At 41.0% G+C, this 15,489-nt stretch overlaps 1 protein-coding gene across 3 annotated transcripts in view; it reads left to right on the plus strand.

The window, feature by feature from the left end:
- CA10 (carbonic anhydrase 10) overlaps positions 1-15,489 on the plus strand; it is a 107,541-nt gene that overhangs the window by 74,103 nt on the left and 17,949 nt on the right. For all 3 annotated transcript variants that reach the window (XM_075579860.1, XM_075579859.1, XM_075579857.1), the window contains 4 exons: positions 5,043-5,228; positions 5,841-5,936; positions 7,234-7,306; positions 14,302-14,456. In XM_075579860.1, coding sequence (XP_075435975.1) covers positions 5,043-5,228; positions 5,841-5,936; positions 7,234-7,306; positions 14,302-14,456 — 510 coding nt within the window. The remainder of the gene's footprint in view (positions 1-5,042; positions 5,229-5,840; positions 5,937-7,233; positions 7,307-14,301; positions 14,457-15,489) is intronic.

Here is a 15,489-nt window from a genome sequence, read left to right on the forward strand (position 1 = left end):
TTTGTTTTTGTTTTTCCGCAATCCCGGTTATAATGCGGTCTCAATATGTGGACCCAGAACACCGTGTTATAACGGGGTTCAGGTGTGTGTGTGTGTGTGTGTGTGTGTGTGTGTGTGTGTGTGTGTGTGTGTGTGTGTGTGTGTATGTGTGTGTGTGTGTGTGTGTGTGTGTGTCCGGACATGGTAAATCCTAGAAGTTTTTTAAATGGGAGCCACGCTAACACTGCATTATAAGCGGATCCACGTTGCTCATACTATTCAACTCAAGACCTTTTTGAGAAAAAAACCTTATACAGTACATATTTTGTGGTAATATATAGGAATTCTTTGTTTATCATTATTTATTTGATGAAATTGTCTGCATTTATTATAACTGTATTTTCTTGCAATAATCTTTTTCTGTACCTGGGCACGGTATTTTTGTATATTAAATCTACCCTTATAGTAAGTAATACTTTGGGCTCTGATTGAATTGTTGTACACTTGGTAGAGAGTAATTTACATTTTCTGACTAATTTTGATATAACAGATTTATGTGTGTTAAGTGCATCGTTTTCTTCATAAACAGGGACCAAAGAGTGCAACTAATGACATATTTTATATTTCTTTGGTGGTGGCAGCGGCTTAAAGATATATTATAATGGAGTATGGGTAAATATGAACTCATTTGAAGTACCTTGCAAAGGAGAAAGGTGAGGCAACAAACACTTACCTGATGAATGGCACGTGGGCCTGAAAAGTTTTTTTTAGGATGTTTGCCGTATTCCTGGTCTGTAAGGGCATTTATTTATCACAATGGAAGTATTTGGGGGATTTCTCTCTACATGCAGTAAGAAATCGGAAATGCTTCTCTTCTTTCTTTCGCTCTGATTTGAGAAAGTTCTAATTGAAGACATACTGTAGGGGTTTGCTCCTTTCCTGCTGCAGAGCGCCCTCTGCTTCTTTCGGTGCTAACTACACTTCTAACCCTTTTTTTTTTTTGCTCTATTTGGTTTCTTCACCATTTTTTGAGGGGGGGGGGGGGGAGATTCGTATTTCTTTTTCTGACTCGGTAGTCAGTCAGATCTAAAACCTATTTTTTTTTTCAAATTGCTGTGCTCTCTTTTTGCAGCCTCTTTTTTTTTTTTTTTAATGTCGGTGCCCAGTGAAGACGAGGAGGACAAGGGTGGCCTTCATCCTGGCAGGAGTAAGTATCACCTTTATGTACTATATGCTGGCTGGGTAATGTTTTGGTAATGTTTTATATTTCAATAGGCAAGTACGCTATTATCCAGATCTGGATACTAGGGATTTTGCCCATTACTGTACTGTATGTGGTAGGGGTGGGTGGGGAGTTGAGGGGGTGCATTGTAGGGTGCACTTTCATTGCCTTTGGGGTTATCTTTGCTCCTATTGAGAGCATAGGTAACCACACTGGCAATCAATGGGTGTATTGGTGTTTGTATTGTATTTTAATGTTTATTGGGGGTAGAGGGAGGGGGTGGGTGAAGCGGGTAGTTGACCCGGGGTGGGTGGTTAGACCTCTCGGTTGGGTAGTAGGAGGGGTTAAGTACTTTGTCTTAATCCTATTGGGTCACACCTGTCTGAAAGAGCTGCGCAGTAAGAGCAGACTGAAGCGGTCCCTCCCTCTGCACAGCTCTAACAGTGCGGCCCGATAGTATTAACACACCGAGAATCCCATTCAGAAGCAGGGACCCTCGCTGTATTAATCCTGATGGGCTATTAGTCTGACCGCGGTGAAGCCGCTGAAGGTTGATAGTTGTTTAACTTGATGCAACAATTGAACACACACCCCCCCCCCTACTATAATTTTCCCTTTAGGATTAGCACAGCGGGAGTCCCATTCAGAAGCAGGGACCCCCCCTGTGTTAATCCTGATGGGCAATTCCCCCCTGCTCTCCACGTTTCATCCACGTTTCACCAGCACATGCGGTGCAGGGTAGAGATAAAGCTGGCTACATCTGTATGGTGGGGCAAAAACTGAATCCGCGCTCTCTTCTCATTGCTTGGATACTTATCTCTGAGATTTTCAGGTCGGGCTGACTTTGGAGAATTACTCTAATCTCCCTTACTTCACCCACTAGATTCTTGACAAGCCTGCAGATACAGTAAAACACCATCATAAACTGACAAGGATAGCAAAATTTAGAAAGGAACAAAGCCTATAATAAACCAAGCACGGTAATAATTAGTCTTTGCAAATTGGACGAGTGACATTTCTTTCTCTTCTTCCACTGTTGGCATGGTAATGGATAGCATGCCCAGACTCCTTTGCACTGCACTGGAGAAGCGACTGTCGTATCTGTATTCTTTTCGCACACCAATAATTTTGTTGCTGAGGATTTTATTAATTGTCTTATGATGAAGTAAATAACAATAAAAGCAGACTGATGTACATCCCGGCTTATTATGCTGAAGGGAAGAATCGTTCTGTCTAATGCCTCTGTCTGCACCAGTCACGTCGGGATGCTCTAACACTCTATAAACTGATCAGGATAAAAAAAAGTTACGTGGCCAAAATAAACACGTGCAGTATACCTTGCACTTAACATCTGTGCTTAGCTAAAGATGAAGATTGCAAGGTTCTGTGCACTCGTCCTCTGCATTGCGATTGTGAGAACTGGTGCCTATAGCAAGCTCCAAAAAAAGGACCCCTGTGAGGACTCGCCAGGCGGTCAAGGCAAGGAAGAATAAACAACCCAGGGTGAAACAAGCCAAACCAAAAACCAAGACCTTGGTAGTGGATAAGGACTTTGATATTTAACGTTTGGGCACCCCTCCACAAGCTGACCTTGTGCCAGTGTACACTCACTCTGCTGTACACGAACAAGCTTCACCTTACAGGATTTTTGTTGTCAGAGCATAACCTTGACCTCTGGTTTGGAGCAGTACATCATCACATCATCCACCTTGTACCTGGAACCGGCCTGTGCAGGCATCACAGAGGCCCCTCCAGGCAATACACGCCAATGAAACATTTCTTGATGAAAAAGTGTAAAATGCCTGACCCATGTAGAGATTTAAAAACATTTGAAGTCATGTGTAAGAACAGGTCTATTAGAAAAGGGGCGATTTCTCCGTTTGCTGTCCCGAAGCTCGAATGAAGAGGATTGTAAATTGGGGTAAATGATTGCATGAGAAAGAGAACGGAATTCGTCATAAGGGGTGGAGGATTGGGAACATATGTGGCTGAGAGCTACGAGGGCATCTACTTGCTCCACTATTAAGAAAAATATCTACTGTATAAAATATTACTACGATTGCATCAGCTAGAGTTAAACACATTTACCACTCTTCTCATGATTGTTGGAGGGACTGTGGTAAGGTGGGTAGTGTGGTTCATATATGGTGGTCATGTCCAAAGACGCAACATTTTTGGAAAAATAAAATAACATGAATTTATAAAATCACAGGTACAGACTTACACCTCGATCCATGGACATTGGTTTTCAGGAAGTCCATATAAAGAAAATATCAGTCAGAAAAAAACAAAAACACTTGTACATCAAATTGTGGTTGCCACTAGGTGTTCAGTGACAGCATGGTGTAAATAACCAAATATCAACCAATGTTCCAGCACTCACTGACTTTAAACGAAAAAAATGTCAACCAGGAAATAAGCCAAAATGAAAATAATTTAATGTTTACACAAGATGATAATAATAACTTGGAGTGAAGTGGGATTGGACCACATTGGGGGAGATAGAGAGTGTTTTAATTTTGTGTTTTATGTGATGTGTTTTATTAATAAACTTTGTTGTATTTTGTTTACACCTTAGTGCTTTATGTGGGATACTTTTTTTTTCTTTTGTGTTTGTGTGTGTGTGTGTATATATATATGTGTGTGTGTGTGTGTGTGTGTGTGCGTGCGTATATATATATATATATATATATATATATATATATATATATGCGTGCGTGCGTGCGTGCGTGTGTATATATATATATATATATGCATATATGTATATATAGTATATACATATCATTTTTGTACTCTCTCTGATTTAAATAGTTAGGATAATGGTTTTAGATCTTACCGCACGCCTTATAGATAATTGTAGTGGGTGTCCTTTTTCTTTGTAATGTGCAGGCAGTTGAAGAGTGGCTGGGATCCCACTCTGCCACCTTGTTAAACTTGAAGCTGGATATCTCCTTGCCACACTGTTCTAATAAAGTTTAACACCAGACATTAAAGTATAATAAACTGTTTTATTTGCAGGTTGCAAACGCACAACTTTTCGGGGATCTCCCCTCCTCAGGTGCAATATTTAAATTTTAATGTAAATAGTTTTTAATTATGTCTTGTTTATGCTGAGTATGGTTTTATTTTGTTCCTATTTTATATGTACAGTATATATATATATATATATATATATATATATATATATATATATATATATATATATAGTATGTGTATATATACAGTCTGCAACTGATATGTATATATATATATATCCTGCCTGCTTCTCTTCTTATCCACACCTTCTGCGCCCCTTGCCCCCCCCCCCCCCACAGCATCCCCTTCCCGCTCCATGCTGTTCCTTGTCACCGTTTTACACCTTTCCGTGTCTTCAAACACTATCTCATCCTACCTTATCTACAGTACATCTGTTTCTTTTTCCCTGATCTCCCAAACACTGTTTTAGCCATAGATTCCACTGTTAATCAATATTACTGACTTGAGGAAGAGAGGAGAACTCTCGAACGCTTGTCCTGTGACATAAATTGTTAGTCCAAATAAAAAAGGTATCACCTAATACTGAAGAACTCATTTATTCTGCACTATCGCAACTGGACTAACACGGCTATTTCCATTATATATATATATATATATATATATATATATATATATATATATATATTTATATATAAAGATATATATATATATACTGTATGACCTAGGTAATAATAATAATAATAAGTAATGACAGTCTGACCTATTTTGAAAGCATTATCACTTTATAGAAGATGTTTTAATGTCATTTTATGTGTTTTATTATTAAAAAGAATGTGTTTATTTTTTTACTGCATGCTACTTCTAGGTGAGTGGGACAATGTACAATACAGGAAGACATGTATCGCTCAGGCTTGACAAGGAACATCTAGTAAATATATCTGGAGGGCCATTAACATACAGCCATCGCTTAGAAGAGATTCGGTTACATTTTGGAAGTGAAGATGGGCAAGGGTCAGAGCACCTTCTGAATGGACAAGCATTTTCTGGGGAGGTATGTCTGGTCACCTTTTTATTCAATCATGCGGGGAAAAAACCACAGGGGTGCGCAAACTGGGGAGGGGGCGACAGATTTCAGTATGACTGAGCCACTAATTGAGCCAGCTGTGCCGAAGTAGGGATATCCTGAAAACCTGGCCTGTTTGCGGCCCTCGAGGACTGGAGTTGTGCAGGCCTGAACGTGAATGCGGCGGCCATTTTGCAGCAAACAGAAGAGAAGTCCTGCTTTTCCGTTTCCTCACTGGGCAGAAAGCGTATCCTGCCCTCGATGGGAATTCAGAATGCGCTCTGAGCTGCAAAACAAACCTCAGTTGGGGGATGATGTAGTCACGAAGCGCTAGTCCCCATAACATAGCGACTACATCCTCGGGCTATGATTATGCTTCCCAGAATATATGGAATCATAGCTTTACATCTTAGATTCTTTTGGAATACTGTAGATTGTTATTCTAAAAATGGAGAGGTTTAGCGAGATTCATACAGCTATAGCAGCTTTGTGGTCCTTCATTATTTATTTCAATTGTGTTTTGAAAACATTTACCTTTTTTTGAGCAGGTTTTCCTAAAGCATAATTAAGTTAAAATGCATGTGTGCTGTTTTCTTCTAGGTTCAACTAATACACTACAACCATGAGCTGTACACAAACGTAACAGAGGCAGCAAAAAGTCCAAATGGATTAGTTGTAATTACTATATTTATAAAAGTAAGTATGTTCTCTAACATTACATGTTTTTTTAATTAGGATAAATCCTAAATTCCAAAGTCAATTAAATGCCTTTGATGTGAAGGTTATACTGTATACTGTATACAACAATAATTTTCTCATCAGTGCCATAGTAAATGTGAAATATTTGATTCCTGTTTAGCATATGTAAGGATAGATCCACAAAGCTCCTTTAAATCCGCGATTATAAAATAATATTAGTAGGGAGAAGGAGTGGCTCAGTGAGTAAAGACTGGCACTGAGAGTTTGAAGCAGGGGAACCTGGTTCAATTCCTGGTGTCAGCTCCTTGTGACCTTGGGCAAGTCACTTTATCTCCCTTTGCCTCAGGCATCACAGGGCAGGGACTCATGCCTGCAAAATGTCTCTGTAAAGCGCTACGTAAAACTAGCAGTGCTATACAAGAACATATTATTATTATTAACTAAAAAAACAAAAATGACATTATGTTCTCTGAGGTTAACTCATATCTTCAAAGCTAATTGTATGCAAAAGCAGCGGCCATTGTACATCATGTTAGAATAGGCTTAACGTGTCGTTGTTCTAGCGTAATGTCATTTTAGAACAACGTGGCGTTATGTATGTCTCGCCGTTACTCTGACCCACGCCCTGCATTTGGGTGTTTAATGCAAATTGAGAAGGAGAGAAAGAATGCTCGTTATAATGCTTGGTTAACTGAGGCATAACTGTGACGTTACACCCATTCGGACCCTAGATAAGCCCTATTTAAGAGTATGGATGTGAGTAACGCCAAGTTTAGGTATGTGTGTGACCTACAATACTGTAACTGTAATGTTCCTTAGTTGACATTAGTGGATCTGCACTGTTATGGTAATGCATAATTTGCATATCATTTGCAGGACAATGTTACCTTATTGTGCTTTGAAGACAAACTGTTATTATTTGTTTGACATTTCATTTAGGTGAATGTCACAGGAAGTGACTTAACGGAACTTTGAACATCTGATCCAATAACCGTTAAATAATTTTAACTATAGATAATTATTAGTCATATCCTTAAGACTCCAAAGAGACCTGAGGGACCATTAACCGCCGCTTATTTGTAATGCTACTGCAGAAGTATAGATTTGTTTATTACTGGTCCATTCAAAGGAGCTACAACCTGTAGCACATACGCATGTGTTTTTTTTTTTTTTACTAATAGATTACTTATTTAATATTTATCCTAATATTTTCCGTGTGTATGGTAATACTTGTCAATTGGTGAAAATTATTTTGATAGTTATGTACTGTATTTTTCATTTTTTTTTTTTTAAGGTAACGGATTCATCCAATCCCTTCCTAAATCGTATGCTTAACAGGGATACGATAACGAGAATAACATATAAAAGTAAGTTCCCCTTAATAATTTACAGTACAACACTATGACAAACAGCTACAGTATGTGGGAAAGTGCAGCATTGCTACAAGTTAACGGTTCAGAGTGTTCTCTACATGATGAATGGTACATTAGCAGGAAAATATTTACAGTATTGTGTTTGGAGAGGTAGACCACAATCTCTTACAGAGTTTGACTTACAGATGTAGCCAGACTAACAATTTTGTGCTGCTTACCGTCCCTGGAGTTGCTGCATTTTTCGTTTCTTCCTGCAGCTCTAGGGACAGGAAGTCTGGCTTATGTCAAGTCATGTCATGATTCTATTAAGTGAACAAAAGAGTCTGCCCGCTCTGTTGATATGAAAGTTGAGGTTTGAGTGCACTAGGGGAAGTATTGGACATAGCACAAAGAAATCATTCCCTACTAAGACAGAGGAAAATAAAAGACCCCAATTGTATGCACATAACACTGCATATGGGAGAAGGAGCGGCTCAGTGAGTACAGACACTGACTGGCAGTGAGAGTTGAGAGGGGAACGTGATTCAATTCCCGGTGTCGGCTCCTTGTGACCTTGGGCAAGTCACCTTATCTCCCTGTGCCTCAGGCACCAAAAACATAGATTGTAAACTCCACGGGGCAGGGACCTGTGCCTGCAAAATGTCTCTGTAAAGCGCTACGTAAAACTAGCAGCGCTATACAAGAACATTATTATTATTATATTCGTGCTGACAAACAAACAAACATTTGATTATCATAAATACGCAGCGTTGTGTGCATACAATTGTTGTCTTTTATTTTCCTCCGTCTTTGGAAGGAATAATTTATTTTTGTGCATAATTCTATTAAGTTCTCTGTAGAATTTGCTGTCCAGACTATGCATTTTTTTGCATGTACTGTAACTTTGGAAAATACCGCACAAGTGTTAACTACAGTAAGCCAACTGATTGTAAAAGACGCTTGCATTTTAAGACTTTTCATCATGTTGCCACTACAAGAGAGTTACCATATAGTACATTTGCGAGATTTCGATGGACTGTGCGTGGTAAGATTTTGGACGATGACGATCTATGATCGTTTCTAAGTTCTCTAGTTAAAGCTATCTGGTTAACCAATTAAAAGCTACTCTAGGCAAACGTAAACAATTTAATACAGTAGGTCAGATTTACTGTTCAAGAATAAGACTCAGAGGCCATGAGTTATCAGAGCTCAGGGTATCTCGCCCGACCCGTCCCCAAAAATGGAGAATGCTCCTTCCTGCTCGTTGTATAGGTTCCGCTATGATAGCCGCGCGCATTGTAATACAACGAGACGAATAGAGCATTCTCAACTTTGTTGTCGATTAAATACTCTCCATTGGCGATCCACCTTTTTGACACTGAACGGAAGTCCTCCTCTTCTTCCTTTACCATGGGGGAACGGGACAGAAGAAGGGGCTAATATCTGAAATGTTGCCCCTCTTCCCATAATTAAATGCTGCTTGCTGTTGTCTGTGTTTTCTGGATTGTATAGAACGCCCACTGGTGGATAAGTATCTCTTTCTTTATTTATTTGACAAATGTATCATGTGAATGATTTCTCTAGTGGTTCAGCCATAATGAGTTATAGGACCTGTGACCTGAATCTAGTACATGAGATTTATTGTCTTTATCTCAATTTTCATCCGCCTGCTTTAATTGTGTAAATCTTTGTAAGAAATGTTCATGGAAATTACTTTTAAGTAAATCATCTTCTTTTTTTTCTTGAGTGCTGGGATCCAATGATATATTGATTCAGGTAATTATATTTCACATACCTGGAAGGGCACTATGTTTGCCATTAAGGGAGTCTAACTCTTGAGTATCTGATCCCCTCATTTATGCTCATGTAGCATATACAATATTGGACAAACCAAACAAAATTTCAATTATGATTTAATGAGGACAAATGTGCAATCTGGATTCCAAGGTTACTTGACCTTTTCTTTCTAGTTCCCATAACTCGGGCCAATTGAGGTCCCACATTTTAGAGCTGCTGGTTTTGGACCCTCAGGAGGAGATGGGCTCCTCTTACAGAAAGTTAGGGGAAACCTTAAGGTTAGAGGAAAGGAGATTTCACCAGCAACAAAGGAAAGGGTTTTTTTTTTTTTTTATATATAATAAGGGCAGTTAAAGTTTGGAATGTATTACCCATGGAGACTGTGATGGCAGATACAATAGATATCTTCAAATAAAGGTTGGTCAACTTTTTAGAAAGGAAAGTTAAAACAGAGATGTACGAAATGAGAAACATTGCAAGGATGTTGATCCAGGGAGTAATCTGATTTGCCATTATTTAGAGCCAGGATGGAACGTATTTTTCCCCTTATGAGATATCATTGGATAATGTGTCACGGGGGTTTTTTTTTTTGTTTGCCTTCCTCTGGATCAATATACTGTAAATACAAATATAGGATCAGTATCTGTTGTCTAAATTTAACAAGGGTTGAACTTGGTGGACATATGTCTGTTTTAAATCCTCAACTACTATGTAACTATGTTTTCTCCTATAAAGACGTTACTATAGCATAACAGCCATTAGTAATAATGACATGCAAATGATTTGTAAATGAGTTATTTTAGCATCCCCAATCCATTATAGCCCATTAAGTTTAACGCAGGACTTAACATTTCGTTATTTAAGTCATAGTTATTCTTGGAATGACTCCTATTCCGACCCTGAAATAGGGTTTTGCCGTGTCTGGATGGTGTAGCGCCACAGTTAGGCATGAGTTTAATAACCGCTTTTTTTCTGGTGGTATTCCCTCTCTGGTTTCTTTTCACTCAAGCTAAAGACCTATTTCAGTGTCTGGAAAGGAGCAATGTCAAGTCTGACATAACGCTACCGTAAGTACTTGAAAGATAATGCAACCTTAGGCTAAAGTAAAAATGACCTTAAGCCTATGCTAATGAAATATGTTTCAAAGATTGATTTTGCATATACAGCTGAACCCCGTTATAGCGCGACCCGTTATAACGCGGTTTTCACATGGCTCCCGTTTTTAAAAAAAAATGTAAATTTTTTTTGCACACTGAGCACGCTCTCACTGCGCACGCTCTCACTGCGCACGCTCTCACTGCGCACTCTCACTGCACACACTCCCACTGCACACTCTCTCACTGCACACACTCTCACTGCACACTGCACACACTCTCACTACACACTCTCACTACACACTCCCAGCCCTCACTGCACACACTCCCAGCACTCACTGCACACACTCTCACTGCACACACTCTCTCTGCACACACTCTCTCTGCACACACTCTCTCTGCACACACTCTCTCTGCACACACTCTCTCTGCACACACTCTCTCTGCACACACTCTCTCTGCACACACTCTCACTGCACACACTCTCACTGCACACACTCTCACTGCACACACTCTCACTGCACACACTCTCACTGCACACACTCTCACTGCACACTGCACACACTCTCACTGCACACTGCACACACTCTCACTGCACACTGCACACACTTTCACTGCACACTGCACACACTCTCACTGCACACTGCACACACTCACTGCACACTGCACACACTCTCACTGCACACACTCTCACTGCACACTCTCACTGCACACTGCACGCACACACTCCCAGCACTCACTGCACACACTCTCACTGCACACACTCTCACTGCACACACTCTCTCTGCACACACTCACTGCACACACTCTCACTGCACACACTCTCGCTGCACACACTCTCACTGCACACACTCTCACTGCACACACTCTCACTGCACACTGCACACACTCTCACTGCACACTGCACACACACTCTCACTGCACACTGCACACACTTTCACTGCACACTGCACACACTCTCACTGCACACTGCACACACTCACTGCACACTGCACACACTCTCACTGCACACACTCTCACTGCACACTCTCACTGCACACTGCACGCACACACTCCCAGCACTCACTGCACACACTCTCACTGCACACTCTCACTGCACACACTCTCACTGCACACTCTCACTGCACACACTCTCTGCACACACTCTCACTGCACACACTGCACACACTGCACACACTGCACACTGCTCACAGTGCACACTGCTTACAGCACACAGCTCTCACAGCACAAAGCACACTCTCACAGCACACTCTCACAGCACTCAGCTCTCACAGCACACAACTCTCACAGCACACAGCTCTCACAGCACACTCTCACAGCACACAGCTTTCACAGCACACTCTCACAGCACACTCTCACAGCACTCACAGCACACTACACCACACCTCCCACTCCCCCTCCCTACCTTTGGTGTCGGCTGCTGAGATTGGAGTGGAGCTGGCATCAGGAGGAGGGGGGGTGTCGGGAGGAGGGGGGGTGTCGGGAGGAGGGGGGTGAGTGAGGAGCAGGCTGGGACTCGGAGGGCCGCGTGGGCTATGCCGCGGAGGGCCGGTAGGTGTGGGGGCATGGGGGGGGGGGACGAAATGGATGCCGGTGGTGGGAGGTAAGGAGCAGGTTGCGGCTGGACTTGCCATTGCTAGGGGACGTGTAGGGCTTCCGGCCACCTCTTCCTTCCTTCCTTCCCTCCTCACTCCCTCCCTCCCGATCAGGCACGCAGCGGCCATTTTTTTTTTTTTAAATTAGCGCGACCCCGGTTCTAGCGCGGTCGGGTCGGGTGGCCCCCGAGGACCGCGCTATAACAGGGTTTAGCTGTACTTATCTTTGTGAATACTTTGTTAAATCAGGAAAAATAATTTCCATTCCAAGTTTAGGTCACATTCCACTATGGGCTTTGAGCATCTGGCCCTTAATGGTATATCGGGAGCCTTACAGAGACTGTGGAGCAGGAGCCAATCGGTGCTTCTGTGGGTGCGTGGAGCAGTGGTCTTGAGCTATTGAAATCCTTCAAACAGAAGGTCAATTTTCAGGATTGATCTGAAGGGAGATCCACAGGTAGTGACAGGGAAGGAAACCAGTTTTCGGTGAGAGAGAGTTAGTGTGGAATGAAGACTGTTAGGAGCAAAGTGCAGGAGAGAATCAGGGGTATAGGGAAAAATCAAAGATATGTAGGAGAAAAGTGTGACGAGCCTTGAAGATTAGGAGGAGAACGTTTTAGGTGTTGCAGAATTAAATGGGAAGCCAGGACAGGGAGTTCAGGAGGAGGTAAGCAGAGAAAGTGAAATGATTCTACCTTCAACATTTTGTATAGATTGGAAAGGAGAAATTGGGCTGTTCGAAGTTGGTCACAGTTGTCAAGAGGGGAGAGAATAAAGGCATGCATTACCATTTTTGCGGTAGTGTGAAAAAAGAAAGGGGGGGTTAACAATGTTCCAGAGTAAGAAGCAACCTGTTTTAGCCAGAGCATGAATGGGAAACCAGAAGGATAGGGAGGAGTCAAATGTTACATGTAGGCAACTTGTTTTGGTAACTGAATAGATAGATGGTGATTCCATTACTGTGATGGAGAAAGGACCAGGTTTACACATGGTGGCATTCATGAGAATATCATAGAGAGGCAATCTGAGATTTGGGATTGGACTACAGATGTGAGATTAGGAGTGGATAGCTATATCCGAGTATAATTTCCATAGAGGTAATACTGTACCTGAAGCCAAAGTAGTTGAGGTCACCAAGAAATAGGGTGCAGACACAGAAAATGAGAAGTCCCAGAACAGAGCCTTGAGGTACATTAACAGAAAAAAAAATCAACAGTAGGTGACTATGGGTTAGAAAAAGAGATGGAAAATGAGTGGTGGCAGAAGTATGAAGAGAACCAGGATGGGACATTGTTCCTGATACAGAGAGAGTGTAGACGGTAGTGGTCTATGCAGCAGAGAGATCAAGTACTGATTTACTGTGACTTCAAGGAGATCATTGGCTATTTCTGAAAGGACAGTTTCACTTGAGTGAGCTACAAGAAAACCAGATTAAATAAGGTCTAGGGGGCAGGTAATTGGAGAAAGTTGAGCAAGCAGGAAAAGGCCATGTGTTCCATCAATCCGGTTGGAAGAAAAGAGCAGGAGGGTGACAGTGCAGTGGTTAGTAAGGCAAGTCCAGTGTGGAACTTTTTGAAACATTGGTGGGACAACTCAATGCTTGAAGGAGGAGAAAGTGCCAGAGAACAGGCCGTTGAATATATGGGTGACAGTAAGGACTCTAGGGTAGGAACAAGAGGTCTACTAAGTGGTGAGGGAATAGGATCGATAGGGCAAGTGATAGAAGGAAAGAAATTCAGCAACTGAGAAACTTCCACCTCTGTAACAGAAGAGGAGTCAAACATGGATGTAGGTGGTCTGGGGAGAAGCAGTGAAGAGGAGGAAGGGACAGAAGGAACATCTCTGCAGCCAGGGATGGACCTAATCAGTTTCCCCTGGCTATCCCAGCTACAGAGGGCTACCGTACATCTGTAGGAGAAGACCTGAAGAGGGATTTAGGCACTGATAGTAGGTGAGGTGGGTTGGACTTGTACATTCACGAGGAAACCTCATTACATCTAGTGTATGGCAGATAAAACAAGATCATTTATGGTAGGTTTATGTACAGAGTTGTTGAAACACCTCCTTAGAAAGTGAGTTTCCAATTGAATCTTAAAGTTAACAAAAGAGAGTGAATAGAAGAAAGAAAGTTACTTTATAGGCCGAGAAAGCATGTTATCATATCCTGGTATGCTCCATATCATAATTTTCATGACATGGAGACTTGAGGTGAATTGTTATGATACAAGCGTGTTGATGTTCATTTGACTTCCATTAAAATGTACACAGTACCGGAAAAACTTTGATTAAAATTGAGTCACTGAATATAGGAAATGAAACGATATGCAGTAATGTGTTTGTTATATTACCCAGAAAAGTACTTTGCACTGTAAATGAAATTAATGTGTTATGTGGCTGAGCCATGTTATACTTTAATGCTTGACTTGCTTCCATATTTTGCTGCTGTCCAAAAATAAATGGTTGCCATATTTTCTCATTACACAATCTGCTCACTTAACGTGTTTTCTTCATAATATGTCCCCAGATGATGCATATTTACTACAGGGGCTTAATATAGAAGAGATTTATCCTGAGACCTCTAGTTTCATTACATATGATGGGTCAATGACTATCCCGCCCTGCTATGAAACAGCAAGTTGGATTATAATGAACAAACCTATCTACATTACAAGGATGCAGGTAAGTAGTATCACACTTTGCAAATACTGAAATAGTACTTAACTAAGCCCTTATGAAATTAATGCATTTTTATTAAACTCAGGGAACACAGAGACACAATAGTCAACTAATATACAGATGCTCTATAAACCAGCTGCCTTCTCGGCTCTATTGATTCATGTATCATTCCTAAAATGTCTGAGGTCTCTGGTGCCCAAGGAGAGTTGGAAACCATTGATCTAGTGGATGAATGTGTCCAACGAGTCTTATGAAACAGGCGGCGCAGTGTACAACAAAAACTAAACTAATAGCATATGTATGTTTAATAGATGAAAGTAAAAGTGAGTCATGTATACATATTTTTACACAATGCATAAACCTAGAATGCAGGGCTCTTCAACTGGAGTCCCATGAAGAGTCTTGAGTTGGCCATTGGAATCTTGGCTGCCTAGGAAACTAGTTTAACGTTATCAGGAGCAAAGTGCAATTTTTTCCCACTGAAATTCACTTGTAAGTTAAGGTAATGTAAATGTATATGGTACAGATGGTATATATGCTTGAAAAATGTTGAAATATTATAATATCATTTTCACGTTTTTAATGTACCTAAAATTACATTACAATGAGCTTGGGGTCCTTCTAAATGTTTTCTGATCTGGCCGCTTTGGAGAACCGGTTCAAGAGTCCTGCTTTAGGGTGTCTGTTGCTTTAGGGTGTCTGTTGCTTTAGGGTGTCTGTTGCTTTAGGGTGTCTGTTGCTTTAGGGGGGGGGATTTATAACATTTTGTGTGTACTTAAATTATAGTGATAAAACTGATGGGAAATCTCATTTTTCGCAGGGAAAATTGTGCCCCTTTTAGTTTTTTGTATTTCATTTCAGAAGTGACCCCACCAATGGCCAAAGAATAAATCTTATTGGACACATTGAAGCATTCCAATTGGAAATAAACTATATTTATTTATAGCTTCATCTAACCCTTAAAGAAAACCACTGTCATTAACCTGATCCTCTTGCTAAATACTTTACAACATGTTGTATGAAGCCCTTAAAGCAT

This window comes from Ascaphus truei, chromosome 22 (genome assembly GCF_040206685.1).
Source record: "Ascaphus truei isolate aAscTru1 chromosome 22, aAscTru1.hap1, whole genome shotgun sequence".
NCBI lineage: Eukaryota > Metazoa > Chordata > Amphibia > Anura > Ascaphidae > Ascaphus > Ascaphus truei.